General features: G+C 54.9%; 1 protein-coding gene across 2 annotated transcripts in view; it reads right to left on the reverse strand.

The window, feature by feature from the left end:
- The window catches only part of BIN3 (bridging integrator 3), a 190,761-nt gene that overhangs the window by 884 nt on the left and 176,110 nt on the right, over positions 1–13,767 (reverse strand). For both annotated transcript variants that reach the window (XM_068174524.1, XM_068174523.1), the window contains exons 7-8: positions 7,816–7,957; positions 4,516–4,650 (exon numbers count right to left, since the gene is read on the reverse strand). In XM_068174524.1, coding sequence (XP_068030625.1) covers positions 4,516–4,650; positions 7,816–7,957 — 277 coding nt within the window. The remainder of the gene's footprint in view (positions 1–4,515; positions 4,651–7,815; positions 7,958–13,767) is intronic.

A 13,767-nucleotide genomic window follows, 5' to 3' on the forward strand; every position in this document is an offset into this window, starting at 1 on the left:
GGGACCTCCGGGGCTGCGGGACCCCCAGCCCTGCCTGTGGCACTCCCGGGGCCGCAGGACCCCCGGGGCTGTGGGACCCCCAGCCCTGCCTGTGGCACCCCCGGGGCTGCGGGACCCCCAGCCCTGCCTGTGGGACCCCCAGCCCTGCCTGTGGCACCCCCGGGGCTGCGGGACCCCCAGCCCTGCCTGTGGCACCCCCGGGGCTGCCTGGGCACTCCTGGTGCTGCAGGATGGCCAGTGCTGCCTGTGCGACCCCCCGAAGTACAGAACCTCTGGGTACCGCAGGACCCCCAGATCCTCCTGTGGGACCCCTGGCACTGCAGAACCCCCGGTGCTGCGCCAGGTGTGGGGTCCTGTCCTGGATATCCCCCCAGATCCCTCAGGGAGGGATTGGGGAGCGCAGCCCCCCCAGGGTGGGCAATGCCAACATTGTCCCCATTTCCCAGAAGGGCCCCAGCATCTCCAGCAGCACCGGTGCTGAGACATCCACGGTCTCCATGGAGACCAGATCCCCTAATCCTGCTCAAAACGACGCTGATTTTGGGCAGGCCCGAGGGGGCATCGTGGGGCCCCACATTCCAGTGCTGGCTGCCTGAACCCCCCTTCCCAGGCCTGTCCATGCCGGGGGCCCGGGGGCTGCTCCGCGGCCGGGGCTCCCCACGCAGCGGTGCCGGCTGAGTCACAGCAGTGCTCATTTACACAGTGACTAACGAACCCCACACAGGGCTGAGCTGGCAGGGGCCCCCCAAAATCCCTGCACGCCCCCCAAAGCACAACCCCACAGCTGGGCCGCCCCGAGCGTCCTCTGAACCCCCCTGCCAGCAAGAGATGCCGAAAACACCTAAAATCCTCTGGCAATGCCATGGGTGAGCAGGGATCTGGGGGGCAGGGGTGCCAAGCGGGGTGCCAGAGCCCTGGAGCAGCCCTCCATGTCCCTTGTCCCCAGCCTGGGGTCAGCTGGGCTCTGCTCAGTCACGTGTGGCCAAGTGGCACTGCCAATTCCAGCACGGAAAAAGCTGAATCTTGTCGGGGTGGCAGGCCTGGAGGCAGATGTTGCCCCCAGGATTGTTCCCCAAAATTTGGGGATATTTGTCCTTCAGGATTGGTTCCCAGCATTTGGGGACAATTGTCCCCCAGGATTGGCTCCAGAATTGCCCCCCCCACCAGGATCCAGAAATCCCTGAGGATTCCTCCAGGACCAGGATTTTCCTCAGGATTGTCCCCCAGGATTGTCCCCAGGATTGTCCCCCAGGATTTTCCTCAGGATTGTCCCCCAGGATTGTCCCCCAGGATTTTCCTCAGGATTGTCCCCCGGGATTTTCCTCAGGATTGTCCCCAGGACTGTCCCCCAGGATTTTCCTCAGGATTGTCCCCAGGATTGTCCCCCAGGATTGTCCTCAGGATTGTCCCCCAGGATTTTCCTCAGGATTGTCCCCAGGATTTTCCTCAGGATTGTCCCCCAGGATTTTCCTCAGGATTGAGCCCAGGATTGTCCCCCAGGATTTTCCTCAGGATTGTCCCCAGGATTATCCCCAGGATTTTCCCCAGGATTGTCCCCAGGATTGTCCCCAGGATTTTCCTCAGGATTGAGCCCAGGATTGTCCCCCAGCATCCATCCCTGTGTCCCCAGAGCCTGGTGGGTGTCCCTGGGGACACCTCATGTTCCCAGGGCCCGGGGGGTGTCCCTGGAGATGCTCCTCTCCCCAGCAGGCCCCAGTGCAGAACCAGCTGGCACCATCCGGACCCTGCCGTGCCTCGCCGGCTGAGTCTCCCGAGCTTCATCAACAAAATCCCACTGGCATCGATCCCGCCGTGATTTCTCCTGTTGAAACAGGAGTGAAAACTCTCCCAGGGAGGGGATGCACCCCAAACTGGTGACAGTGACAGGGGGCAGCCAGCTCACCCTGCCCTACCTGCTCCCGCCAGCCCAGTACTTTTCCAGCTATGGATGCCATATGCTCGCATCCCATCAAATCCCAGCTCCAACTCGCCTTTGAGCCTGAGCCAACGGCCCCAAGTCCACCTGTCTTGAACTAATTCTGTTTGGGGACGCCGTGTTCCGTGGATTTTCTATAGATCCTGGCCACAATGGTCCAGGGGCCGCTTGTTTGGGGCAGCTCTACCCAAAACAAACCCAGGGGCGCTGCCAGGGCCGGGCTCCCCCATCCCACAGCACCATCCCTGCCTGCCAGCCCCATCCTTCCCCCCATTCCATTCAAATCCAAAGGAATCTCATGTTTTCTAGCTGGAAAATAAAGCACAAAGCGGGAAGGAAGTGCTGTTCACGCCTCACACCAGCGACAGCTCCAAAATCTCCCCCTTTCATCTCCATGTGGCCACTTCAAAGCCCCCAGCCAGGGAAATATTTGCCTCCCTTGGCTTGGCCCGGGCCCGTGGGTGGAGAGAAGAATTTGGTGTTGAATGTTACAGCCCTGCGAGCTCGGGACATGTCCCGGCGTCAGGAGACACCCAGCCCCGGGAGCACAGCCAGGCTGTGCCATGGGAACTCGCCCTCCCGCCCGGGCAAGAGCCTTGGGAGGGCCTCCTTGGGTCACAGCCATGGAGGTGCTTGGGAGCAGGGTCCTTCCCCTTCCCCGAGAGGCAGCTGGTTCCTTCCCAGCTCATCGTGGCACTGGATGGTGTCACTGTCACGCAATTTGTCTTGCTTTAACTCCCGGCTTCCTCCAGGGCCGAAAAATAAGGAAAATGACATGGTTTTGCCTTTGGATGGTGGGTTTGACCCAGGGAGAAACAACCCCAAAGTTACGGCGCCCTGCATGGGGCCAGCTGATCCCAGTCCCACCCCATCCAGCCCTTTCCTTGTGGGATTCACCTCCAGCCTCATCCCACTCCTAAAGAGGTACCTGCAGAAAAGGCTGAAAATAGAATTGACATCGAGGAACACGACCCCCCCCAGCTGCTAAATCAGCTCAGGGAGGCACAGAGGGAGGGAAAGCTGGGCAGTATTCCCATGCCAGCTCTCGCCTGGGATGGGGATGCTCCTGCCTGCCCTTCCCAGCCAGGTGCCTGCAGGTGAGCAGTGCCGAGCTGACTCAGGGCTCCGGCTGCTATTCCTGGCTCGCCACTGACTCATTACCTTGGGCAAATCACATCCCTTTTCCATTTTGTTTCAGCCACTTCAGTGGGAAAACGCTGTGCAGAGCTCCCGAGCCAGGGGGGCACGGCACAGATATTCCAAGCTCTCCTCCCAGCATCCCTCCCTGGGGGTGGAAGGATGCAGCCAGTGCCGGGAAGGAAGAGGGATGCGGCTCCCAAGGAGGCTGGCAGGGAGCCTCCCAGGGATGTGAGGAGCTGCATCCATCTGGGACCAGCTTTAAGTCCGGCCTACGGGAGATGCATCAGCTTTGTTGTGACGCTGCCTTTTTGGGTGTTAAAAACGGGATTTCACTTGGTTTTCCCAACAAATTCCTCACCTGAAGGGAGGCAGGGCAGATAGATGGGAAAGAAAGCTGAGGATTCCCACGGAAGAAAAGGGATGTGGATGGAGAGTCTCACAAACAGCCCCAGCAGTGACACCCTGCTGCTCCCCGCTTGCATCTCTGGGCGCTTCGAGGACACCTATCCCAATGTCCTCCTCGCCCCAAATTCCTTGGGAATCGGGAGTGAGAAGCCAGAGGGGCAAAGCTGAGGAAACTCACGGATCACAAACCCCAGAAAGGGCAGAGAAAATTCAGGTTTCAATGTCTCACCCGCGGAGAGGGGTCCGCAGGGGGAAAGGGCCAGCAAGACTCTGCGGTGGCTCCGGGAATTGTGGTTATTCCGGGCTGGAACAGGGAGCCCCGCGCCCGATTGCTAAGGGAACAGCAGGAACAGCATCCCCAGCACCCACCCTGCGGCGCAGGGAGCATCGGCACCATCTGGTAGGTGAATCAGCCTGCAGACAACTCGCTGGCAGCTCCGCAGAGAGGCCCCCCCAAGTCGGAGGTGAGATGGAACACGTGCTCCCGGCACCTCCCGGCGGCCCCCCCGCAGCGCACCTGGGTCCCTGCGGCAGCTCCCGGCCCCAAAATGCCGCAGGAAAACGCCCACGGCGCGGGCAGCGCCCGGTTCCGCCCTCCTCCCGGAGCTGGACCGCCCCGGGAGCCGCGGCACAGGGTGCCAGAGGTTCTCAAAGCTTGGTGAGATCCCAACCCTGTCCCTCTGCAGCCTAAGGGAAAGGGCAAAGGGCAAAGGGAGAAGGGAGGAGGAGGAGTGGCAGCACGTTCCCGAAGGAAGCTGGAGGATGGAAATGAAAGCTGGTGGATATGCAGGGCACCTCTTCCTGCAGATCTTTGGTGTGGAGATGTCCTAGGAGCCTCTTCTCCACTCACCAGGAGCCACAGGATGAGCCCAAACACCTCAAACCTAATCAAGCCCTGAGCTCAGGACTCCAAATTCAAGGAGATGGCATTCCCAGGTGGATAAAGCCATGGAATTCCAGTGGACAAAGCACAGGCAGGGCTGGAACTGTGGGGCAGGACATGACACAGGCACCAGGAAGGGACAATGCCTCACCTGTGCCCGCACCAGCGACTCAAAGCTGGGTTTGAAGTAATCGATGCGGCTGCTGTAGAATTTGGGCATCTCCTCCAGGAGCTGCTTGTTCTTGGCTTCAAAGTCCTCCTTCACCGGGCGCAGCTCCTCCCGGGCCTGCGGAGGGACACGGCGGGGTCAGACTCCTTGGGACAAGGATCCTCCTGGCATGGAGGCCACCCCAGGACAATGGGGTGCTTTGCTTGGTCAGGGGGACGAGCAGTGACCAGCCTGGTGGGACCCATGGGATCATCCAATGGAATCCGGTGGGATCCAAGTGACCATCCTATGGAACCTGGTGGGACTCAAGTGACCATCCTGTGGACCCTGGTGGAACTCAAGTGACCATCCTATGGACCCTGGTGGGACTCAAGTGACCATCCTATGGAACCTGGTGGGACTCAAGTGACCATCCTGTGGACCCTGGTGGAACTCAAGTGACCATCCTATGGACCCTGGTGGGACTCAAGTGACCATCCTATGGACCCTGGTGGGACTCAAGTGACCATCCTATGGACCCTGGTGGGATTCAAGTGACCATCCTATGGACCCTGGTGGGATCCAAGTGACCATCCTATGGACCCTGGTGGAACTCAAGTGGCCATTCAATGGACTCTGGTGGGATCCAAGTGACCATTCAATGGACTCTGGTGGGATCCAAGTGGCCATTCAATGGACTCTGGTGGGATCCAAGTGGCCATTCAATGGACTCTGGTGGGATCCAAGTGGCCATTCAATGGACTCTGGTGGGATCCAAGTGACCATTCAATGGACTCTGGTGGGATCCAAGTGACCATCCACTGGGACCTGGTGGGATCCAAGTGGCCATTCAGTGGACTCTGGTGGGATCCAAGTGGCCATTCAATGGACTCTGGTGGGATCCACGTGACCAATTAATAGAACCTGGTGGGACTCAAGTGACCTCTCAGTGGAACCTGGTGGGGCCCAAGCGAGCAGTTAATGGATCCTGATGGGACCATCCAACGGACCCATGCTCTGACCCTGGAAAGCCAGAGGACACCCAGAGAGGCTGTGCCTTCTCTCCTTCAGAAAAACACAGACAAAACTCATTCCCAGAGCTCAGTCAGGCTGGAGAACGTCCCTGGCCACATCCACCTCCCCTCACCCTGCGATTCCCAGGAGCGTCGCTCCAGGATCCTGCCCCCACCGTCACCGTGACCTTCAGCTCAGTGCATCCAACTGGCTCCTTTAAACAGAGCGTGGGGAGAACGGGAAATGTCTCCGGGATGGTGTGGAAAAGGGCAGGAGGGGGTGGGCTGTGAAATATTAGACAGTTCAAGTCTGCCACTTAATCCCAGTGCCATTCCGACGGGAGGGGGAGCGGGAGAGCCTGGCCCGGCCGCGGCGCCGGCCCTGGGGACAGGGACAGGGTGCCAGGGGCATGGCAATGACTGGGGTCCAGGCTGGAAAGGCCTGGAATCATCCCAGCAAAGGAGCAAATGCATCATTCGCCATGAGGCTGGGAGCGTTGAAACTCCCAGGATGGAGTTCATGGGAAGAAACTCCCAGGATGGAGTTCCTGGGGAAAAAAACTCCTCGGATGGAGATCATGGGGAAAAATCCCAGGGTGGAGTTCATGGGGAGAAACTCCTGGGATGGAGTTCATGGGGAGAAACTCCTGGGGGAAAATCCCAGGGTGGAGTTCATGGGGAGAAACTCCTGGGATGGAGTTCATGGGGAAAAAAACTCCTGGGATGGAGTTCATGGGGAAAACTCTGAGGATGGAGCTCATGGGGGAAATCCCTGGGATGGACTTCATGGGCAAGACTCCTGAGATGGAGCCTGGGAAAAACTCCCAGGATGGAGTTCATGGGGGGAAAATCCCAGGATGGAGTTCATGGGGGAAAACTCCTGGGATGGAACTCATGGGGAAAAACTGGGATGGAGTTCATGGGGAGAAACTCCTGGGATGGAACTCATGGGGAAAACTCCAAGGATGGAGCTCATGGGGGAAATTCCTGGGATGGAGTTCATGGGCAAAACTCTTGAGATGGAGTTAATGGGGGAGCCTGGGGAAAACTCCCAGGATGGAGTTCATGAGTTCATGGGGGGAAAATCCCAGGATGAACTTCATGGGGGAAAACTCCTGGGATGGAACTCATGGGGAAGAACTCCTGGGATGGAGTTCATAGGGGAAAATCCCGGGATGGGGTTCATGGAGGGAAAATCCCAGGATGGAGTTCATGGGGGAAAACTCCTGGGATGGAACTCATGGGGAAACTCCAAGGATGGACTTCACAGGGGGCAGAAGAGCAGAAAACCTGGAGCAAACAATGGATGTAAATTTTCAGCTCAATAATTTGAAAAAACTGGATGAGATGAGGCCCTTTCCCATCAAATCCAGACCCTCTGGATACCCCAGGTTCAGGATTGCTCAAGGCTCCCTCTCACAGGTGTTTAAAGTCAGTTTTGGCGGGGGGGAATTAGATCAGAAGTTCATTAAGAGGAAAAATATATGAAATAACTAAACCCTGCTTAATCACCAGAACAAAAGAATTCCCATTTTTCCAGCCCCAGCTTTAGTCTTTGAGGCTGAGTAAAATAAGCTGCTTACTGTTAAACCAGAGGTGTCTTTTGTTCAGGCTGTTATTTAACACAAAACTTCATTTTTGGGGGGAAATTAATCAGAAAAACACATTTTCTTTGACTCTGAGAATCAATTGTTCCTGGGAGGATCAAGCCACGTGCTGCTGGAGCGACAGATTTTGGGGAAAAACGCTGGGGAAGATTTGATTTAAAAAAAAAAAAAAACCAAAAAAAAACCCACCCAAAACCAACAAACTCATCCCAATTTCGCTAAAATTCAGGAGAGAGCAAAAAGAATCTGGCAAAACTTCCTGTTAACCAATTACTGCAATTTTCCAAGACGAATTTTTTGGGAACAGGTGGCAAACATAAAGCTGGGAAATGCTCTGATCTGTTCTCTTCCCCATCCAGCTGCTCGCTCAGACGCCGAGGTCGGGGGGAACCCCCCTGTGCCTCGACCTCAGCGCTGGCTCCGAGCTCCCCCAGAGCTCCCGGGGCTCCGATTCCATTTTCTCTTGGAAAAAATCTCCATTTTCTCTTAGAAAAGCAGCTCCTTCCCTTCACCGAGCACTCAAAACCAGCGTTGTGCTGTCAAAAATGTGATTTTTACACGGATAAAAGACATCCTCCCAAAATGTTCTATTCACGGCACGGATGCCAGATAGGAGGGAAAAGCTTTTCCCGAATTTTCCCAGGAATGCTGCCGGGATTGCGGCTCTGGGGACACCTCAATACCTGGTGCAGCTTGGCCAGGACGGGGCCGGTTCTCTCCTTTTCCTCATATTTTTCCACCTTGGATTGCAGGCGTTTGTAATCCTGGAGCGTCTGCTCCCGGCGCTTCACGGCCATGTTCAGGCTGGGGAAAACGCTGCTGAACCTGGGAAAAAAAAAAAGATGGGAAAGGTTTGAGATGGGATAATTTGGGTGGATGAAGCATCCAAGGAAATTGTGGAGCACCCTGGTCCAGCAGGAAGTTCCCTGCTGTGACACTGGGTGAGATTTTTCCAAGCCAAACCCTCCCAGAACTCGGAATATTCTTCATTAATGTTGCGTTTCCCCAATTCCTGGTTGGAAAGGGAAAAAAGAGGTAGAGAAGCTGAAATAAAAGTCCAGGAAAAATAAATGATGAGTGCAAAATAAATATTAAGTGCAGATTAAATTTAAAATTATTACAGTTAATTTGCAGTTAATAATTAATTATTAATGGGGTTTTTTTTTTGCAGAATTTTTTTCCCTTTTGGATATTATTTTTTGCTTTCTTTTTTGTTAGTTTTTTGTGCTTTTTTGGTTATTTTTTTGCTCTTTTTGGTCAATTTTTGCTTTTTTTTGGTTAATTTTTTTCCTTTTTGGTCAATTTTTTTCTCTTTTTGGTTAATTTTTTGCTTTTTCTGATTAATTTTTTGTTCTTTTTCCAGCAAATTTTTGCTGGTTTTGGGTCACAAACCCAGCTGAAGAGGAGCTCTGAGCCCTCCCCAGAAGGATTCACAGCATCCAACAATTTACCCAGGCGATGGGAAAGATTCCTATTATTAAAATGTGTTACAAATTGAGGAAACATGAACATCTGATGGAGAATATTTTTGAATGTGACAGAAAGGGGAAAAGCAGGAACTGGAACGTTGCTCCTGCCTCTTAATTCCACAAAATCGAATTATCCCAGGGCTGTGGGTAGGGATCAAATAGGTGATGCTCCCTCTGGAGATAATAATTTAATATTCATAAATTCCAGGGTGATTTTGTGGGGTTGAGGCCAGGGATTGGTGGTGAAAAATTTGTCTGAGCAGCCTGGCGATGGATTTTACTTCCACGAGGGAACAAACAGCTTTCCCACCTCTTAAAATGGAAAAAAAAAATATAAATACATAAATAGAAATCCAACTTGGGGGGCCATTAGCAAAAAGAAAAGACACAAATGTCACTTGACGGGTGTCATCTGCTTTGGATGTGACCTAAATCCACGGTTCAAGCGGAACCACGGGTGTTCCCAGCCACTCCAGCCCTATTAAAATCTCATTTTCCGCTCGCTCCGGAGGGTGCTGATGGGCTGGACCGGTGGGTGCCGAGAGAAAACTTTCATCCCTGAGCCTCAGCTTGCAAAGGGCAAAGGCCAGGAGCAGGGAGAAGTGGGAATTTTTGTATTCCAGGAGTTTGTGTGGAGCATCCCTGGGCGAGAGGCTGATCCGGGGATGTGAGCCCTCAATCCTGCCCGGTCCTGCACATCCCCCGAGGCTGGCACAGAACAAATCCATATTATATAAATAAATAGAAATATCTATCCCATGATATTCTCCCTCTGTTGCAACAGACTGGGGATGAGGAACAACCTGGAAAAGTCATCAGGGAGCTGCTCCAGCTGCCCGGAGCGGATCAGATGCTCTGCCCTGACATTGCTTTTTATGGGCACCATCCCACACAATCCCATTATATTTAAATGGGAGCCATGTCCTGGATGCAGCAGGCTCCAGGCACGGCCTCACCAGCTCCTGGGCTGCTAAAATCTCTCCTACCTCTTTGTAAAGTCCAAAAATCCACCGGGAGAAGGGTTAGGGAAACAGGGATGGAGGAAGGGGTGGCCAGGTTGAGAGGTCTCATGGGATACTGGTGTGGGCTCACGGAATCAGGGAATGGTTTGGGTTGGAAAGGACCTTCAGGACACTCCAGCTGGGGCAGCGACGCCCAGGAGGCTCCAAGCCCACTCCAGCCTGGCCTGGAGCACTTCCAGGGATGTTTTTATGCCAGGTGTCCTCACCATGGGATGCCCTTTCCCAGCGTGCCATCGTCGCAGCTCAAGGTCGCAGCTCCTGCAGGAATTTCTCCCAATTATTAATGATGGGAAGGAGGATCCCATCAGCCCAGAGGCTTTCCTGGTTTATTCTATGTTCTGTCCCTGCTGGGGGAGGTTTGGGAAGGATACAAAACCTAAAGCAGGGAATAAACACCATGGGGATGAGCTGAGCTGCTCCTTCACAGTGGGAATCCAGGCATGGCAATGCCAGAAGAGATTCCAGGCTGGAGGCTGGGAAATCCTCCCTTCCCTGCTGTGCACCAAGCCCTGAGCACGGCCACCACATCCAACAAATCTTGGAAAAGCCTTCCTGAGATGTCCCCAAACCACTGAGCCTGTGCTGGCACCCAAACCCAGCTGTTAGTGGTGTTTTCCTGGCCTTTCCCTGGCACTTCCCAGTGCTCCTGCCTGAACAGAGCCACGGGACTGCAAGGAAGTCACACACAGCCACTTCCACCCCCAATCCCGCTCCACAGGCAAGAGCCAACCCTTCCCCTCGGAAAAAGCAGCGAGGGAGGGCTCACAAGGCGATCAGCAACGCAGTTTCCATCTACTTTGAAGTTAAATCTGGGTTTTAAAAAGGGATGAAAAAAAAAAAAAAAGCTCGATTTAGATTTTTTTTTCCCTCCCCCCTTTTTATTCCCGGTATCGACTCGGTGCAATTTCGCAGCCCGTAATGGAAGGACACTGTGCTCAGGCAGAGCTTTAAAAAATATCTACAGGGCTGGATCTGAAGAGGCTGGAACTGTGTAGGCACAGCAGCTCCTGTCTCACAAGGCCTTTTAATGCATAGATTATACGCTGCATTTCCCAGAGCTGCCCGGAGCCGCAGCCGTGCCCGGCTCCGAGCGTCCTGAGCCACTGGGAATCGTGGGATCCCACACTGCCCGGGGTGGGAAGGGACCTTGAATCACCCCCTTCCACCCCCTGCCATGGGCAGGACGCCTTCCACTGTCCCAGGGTGCTCCAAGCCCCGTCCAAGCTGGCCTTGGGCACTTCCAGGGATGAGGAAGTGTTTTCCAGCTTCTCTGGGCAACCTGTGGCACCCCCATCCTCACAGGGAAGAATTCCTTCCCAAAATCCTGCTTAAATCTTCCCTTCTTTAGTTCAAAACCAACCCTACCACTATTGGAGGTTCCCTCAGTGTGGCTGTCCTCCACCAGTGAAGGGTTGGGTCATTTGTGGCTGAGCTCTCCCTGTGCCCAAGGAGCTCTCCTTGGGCCCACTGAGCCCTCCTTGGGCCAGCCGAGCTCACCCTGTGCCCACTGAACTCTCTCTATTCCACCTGAGCTCTCCCTGTGCCCACCGAGCTCTCCCTGTGCCCACTTAGCTCTTCCTGTGCCCACTGAGCTCTTCCTGTGCCCACTGAGCTCTCCTGTGCCCACCAAGCCCCCCCAGTGCCCACTGAGCTCTCCCTATGCCCACTGAGCTCTCCCTGTGCCCCCTGAGCTCTCCCTATGCCCACTGAGCTCTCCCTGTGCCCCCTGAGCTCTCCTGTGCCCACCGAGCCCCCCCGGTACCCACTGAGCTCTCCTGTGCCCACCGAGCCCCCCCGGTACCCACTGAGCTCTCCCTGTGCCCACCGAGCTCTCCCTATGCCCACCGAGCTCTCTCTGTGCCCCCTGAGCTCTCCCGTGCCCACTGAGCTCTCCCTGTGCCCACCGAGCTCCCCCGGTGCCCACTGAGCTCTCCCTGTGCTCCCTGAGCTCTCTCTGTGCCCACTGAGCTCTCCCTGTGCCCACTGAGCTCTCCCCACGCTCTCCCTGCTTTGATTTCCCCGCAGGATCAGCCCAGCCAGGCAGGGAAGGACCTTCCTTGGACTGCCCTGGACTGAGGCAGAGCTGCCTCTGGCTCCTGAAGGAACCAAGGAATCCCAAATTCCCCGTGAGCCCAGCGGCTCGGAATTCCCCTGGCGTTCACGGAGAAGGGGTTTCAAGTCCTGCCCAGTTTTTCTCCCTGTGTGAACAGAAACACAATCCCAGGGCGAGTGCCAGGGGTGCCGGGCTCCCGCTGGTGCCAAGTTATTCCGAGGAATTCCTGACTCCGCACGTGGCCCCAGTGTCTCCACAACCATCTCATGCACGTTATTGACAAATGCTCCTGGTGCAGAGCCTGGCACCAAGGCTCTGCAGAGCCTCTGCCCTCCACAGACACGGCCAAAGCCTCCAAGAACACCCCTGCAAGGATCAGGAGAGTTTTCCAAAGCCTTTGGAGAAGCACCACCAAGCCCTCCTGGCAGCAAAGGGACAGGGATCAACTGGGAGGGGAGCAGCAGCCACAGAGCCCTCTGGAAATGGAGCCTGAACAACTCCACACAGGATTTCAGGGACATGGGGAAAGAGCAGGGAAGCCTCACAAGCAAATCCTGGATGTTTCACTCATCCATTCCACGCACGGAGCAAGGGAACGAGTCCTGTCCCTGTGAGATGCACAGAGGGAAACCCTGGAGCAGATGTGGGTGTTTAGAACAAGTCGTAGAACGCAAGGCTGGACAAGGGCCTTAAAACCAAATCCAACCACCAAGCCAGCACCACTAAGCCACAAAGTGCCACATCCATGCATTTTCTGAACACTTCCAGGGATGGTGACTCCTGGGCAGACCCTGCCAGGGTTTGACAACTCTTACCACAAAAAAGATATTCCTAATCTCCAATATCATCAATAACCCCAACAGCATCCTCCTCCCTACGCTCCTCCATAGGGAATGAGGGGCTCTGACAGCCAAAACCACTCCCAAATCCCCCCACCATCCTCTGTAACCCAAGACTTCCTTTTTTTAATGCAAAGCCAAGACAATCAAAGCCGACTCAACAGAAAATTTGGTGGGAATGGTGGCAAAGTGAAGGCAAAGCAGCACACGGGCTATTAGAGGCCCTGCCATGAAAGCAGCTTGAGGAATAAGCTGCTGCTGCTCCCTGTCACTTTTCAGGGAAGGCTGCTGAGAGGGGATTACAGCCCAGGCAGCTTAAGAGGAGCAGGTGAGGGGAGATACTCAGTGATAACGAAAAGAAAATACAAATTACTCTGCTCGTGGCTGTGGGGGGAGAGGGGAAACCTGTGGGTGAACTCCACACAGGATGACAGGTTATCCTTGGAAAAAACATCTAAATCACCCTGTTCCCTGCATTCCAAATCATGTTCCCACCTCGTCTCCACGCCAGGCTCCCTTCAGCTCCCCGTAATTAATGGATGGGGTTGGAGAGATGCTGCCACCGGAGATAAAAGTGCCCCAGGATTCCCAGTGCTGCCAGATTCATCTGCTACTCAGCCCAGCTGACAAATTTGGGGCTTGGAAATTGGAAATTCCTTCCCATCTTTCTGCTGGGAAGCCCTGGGGATGGTGGGGATGATTGAGGAGTGTGAACATTCTGTCACCTCTCTGTCTTATCACCCTCTCCATCCCAAATCCTCATCCCACTGCTTCCTCCAGCCCCCATTTTTAGTGGGAAAGGGGTGCTGGAGCTTTGGCACAGGGAAAAATAATGGTAAAACCTTTAATTCTCCTTGTTTCCAAGGATGAATCTCAAACACCCTCATTGGCAGCCTGTGAGCTGGACCTGGCTGGCACACACGTGGCTCTACCCTAGGGCATTCTTTTTGGGATGATATCTTGGATAAGAAACCAAAAGGAAGTGGACAAGATATGCAGCTGGGGATGGACAGGTAAAAAAAAAAAGGAACAACAGAGCTGGGAAGCATCAGATGCCAAAGGAAGGGATGATGGATGAGGTGAGGGGAAGTTTGGAGAGGCACCAGGATGGCTCAGGAGAGGTTGGAGCATGGAGGGGGATTCCTGCCATTCCTTAGCTCATGCCCACACATCCGTGGGGGCCCATCCACCCACCAGGAAGGGGGAAATTAAACCCAGCCCTTCCTCCTGGAGGGAAAAGGCGAAGGAATGG

The sequence above is a fragment of the Anomalospiza imberbis genome, chromosome 28 (assembly GCF_031753505.1).
Source record: "Anomalospiza imberbis isolate Cuckoo-Finch-1a 21T00152 chromosome 28, ASM3175350v1, whole genome shotgun sequence".
NCBI lineage: Eukaryota > Metazoa > Chordata > Aves > Passeriformes > Viduidae > Anomalospiza > Anomalospiza imberbis.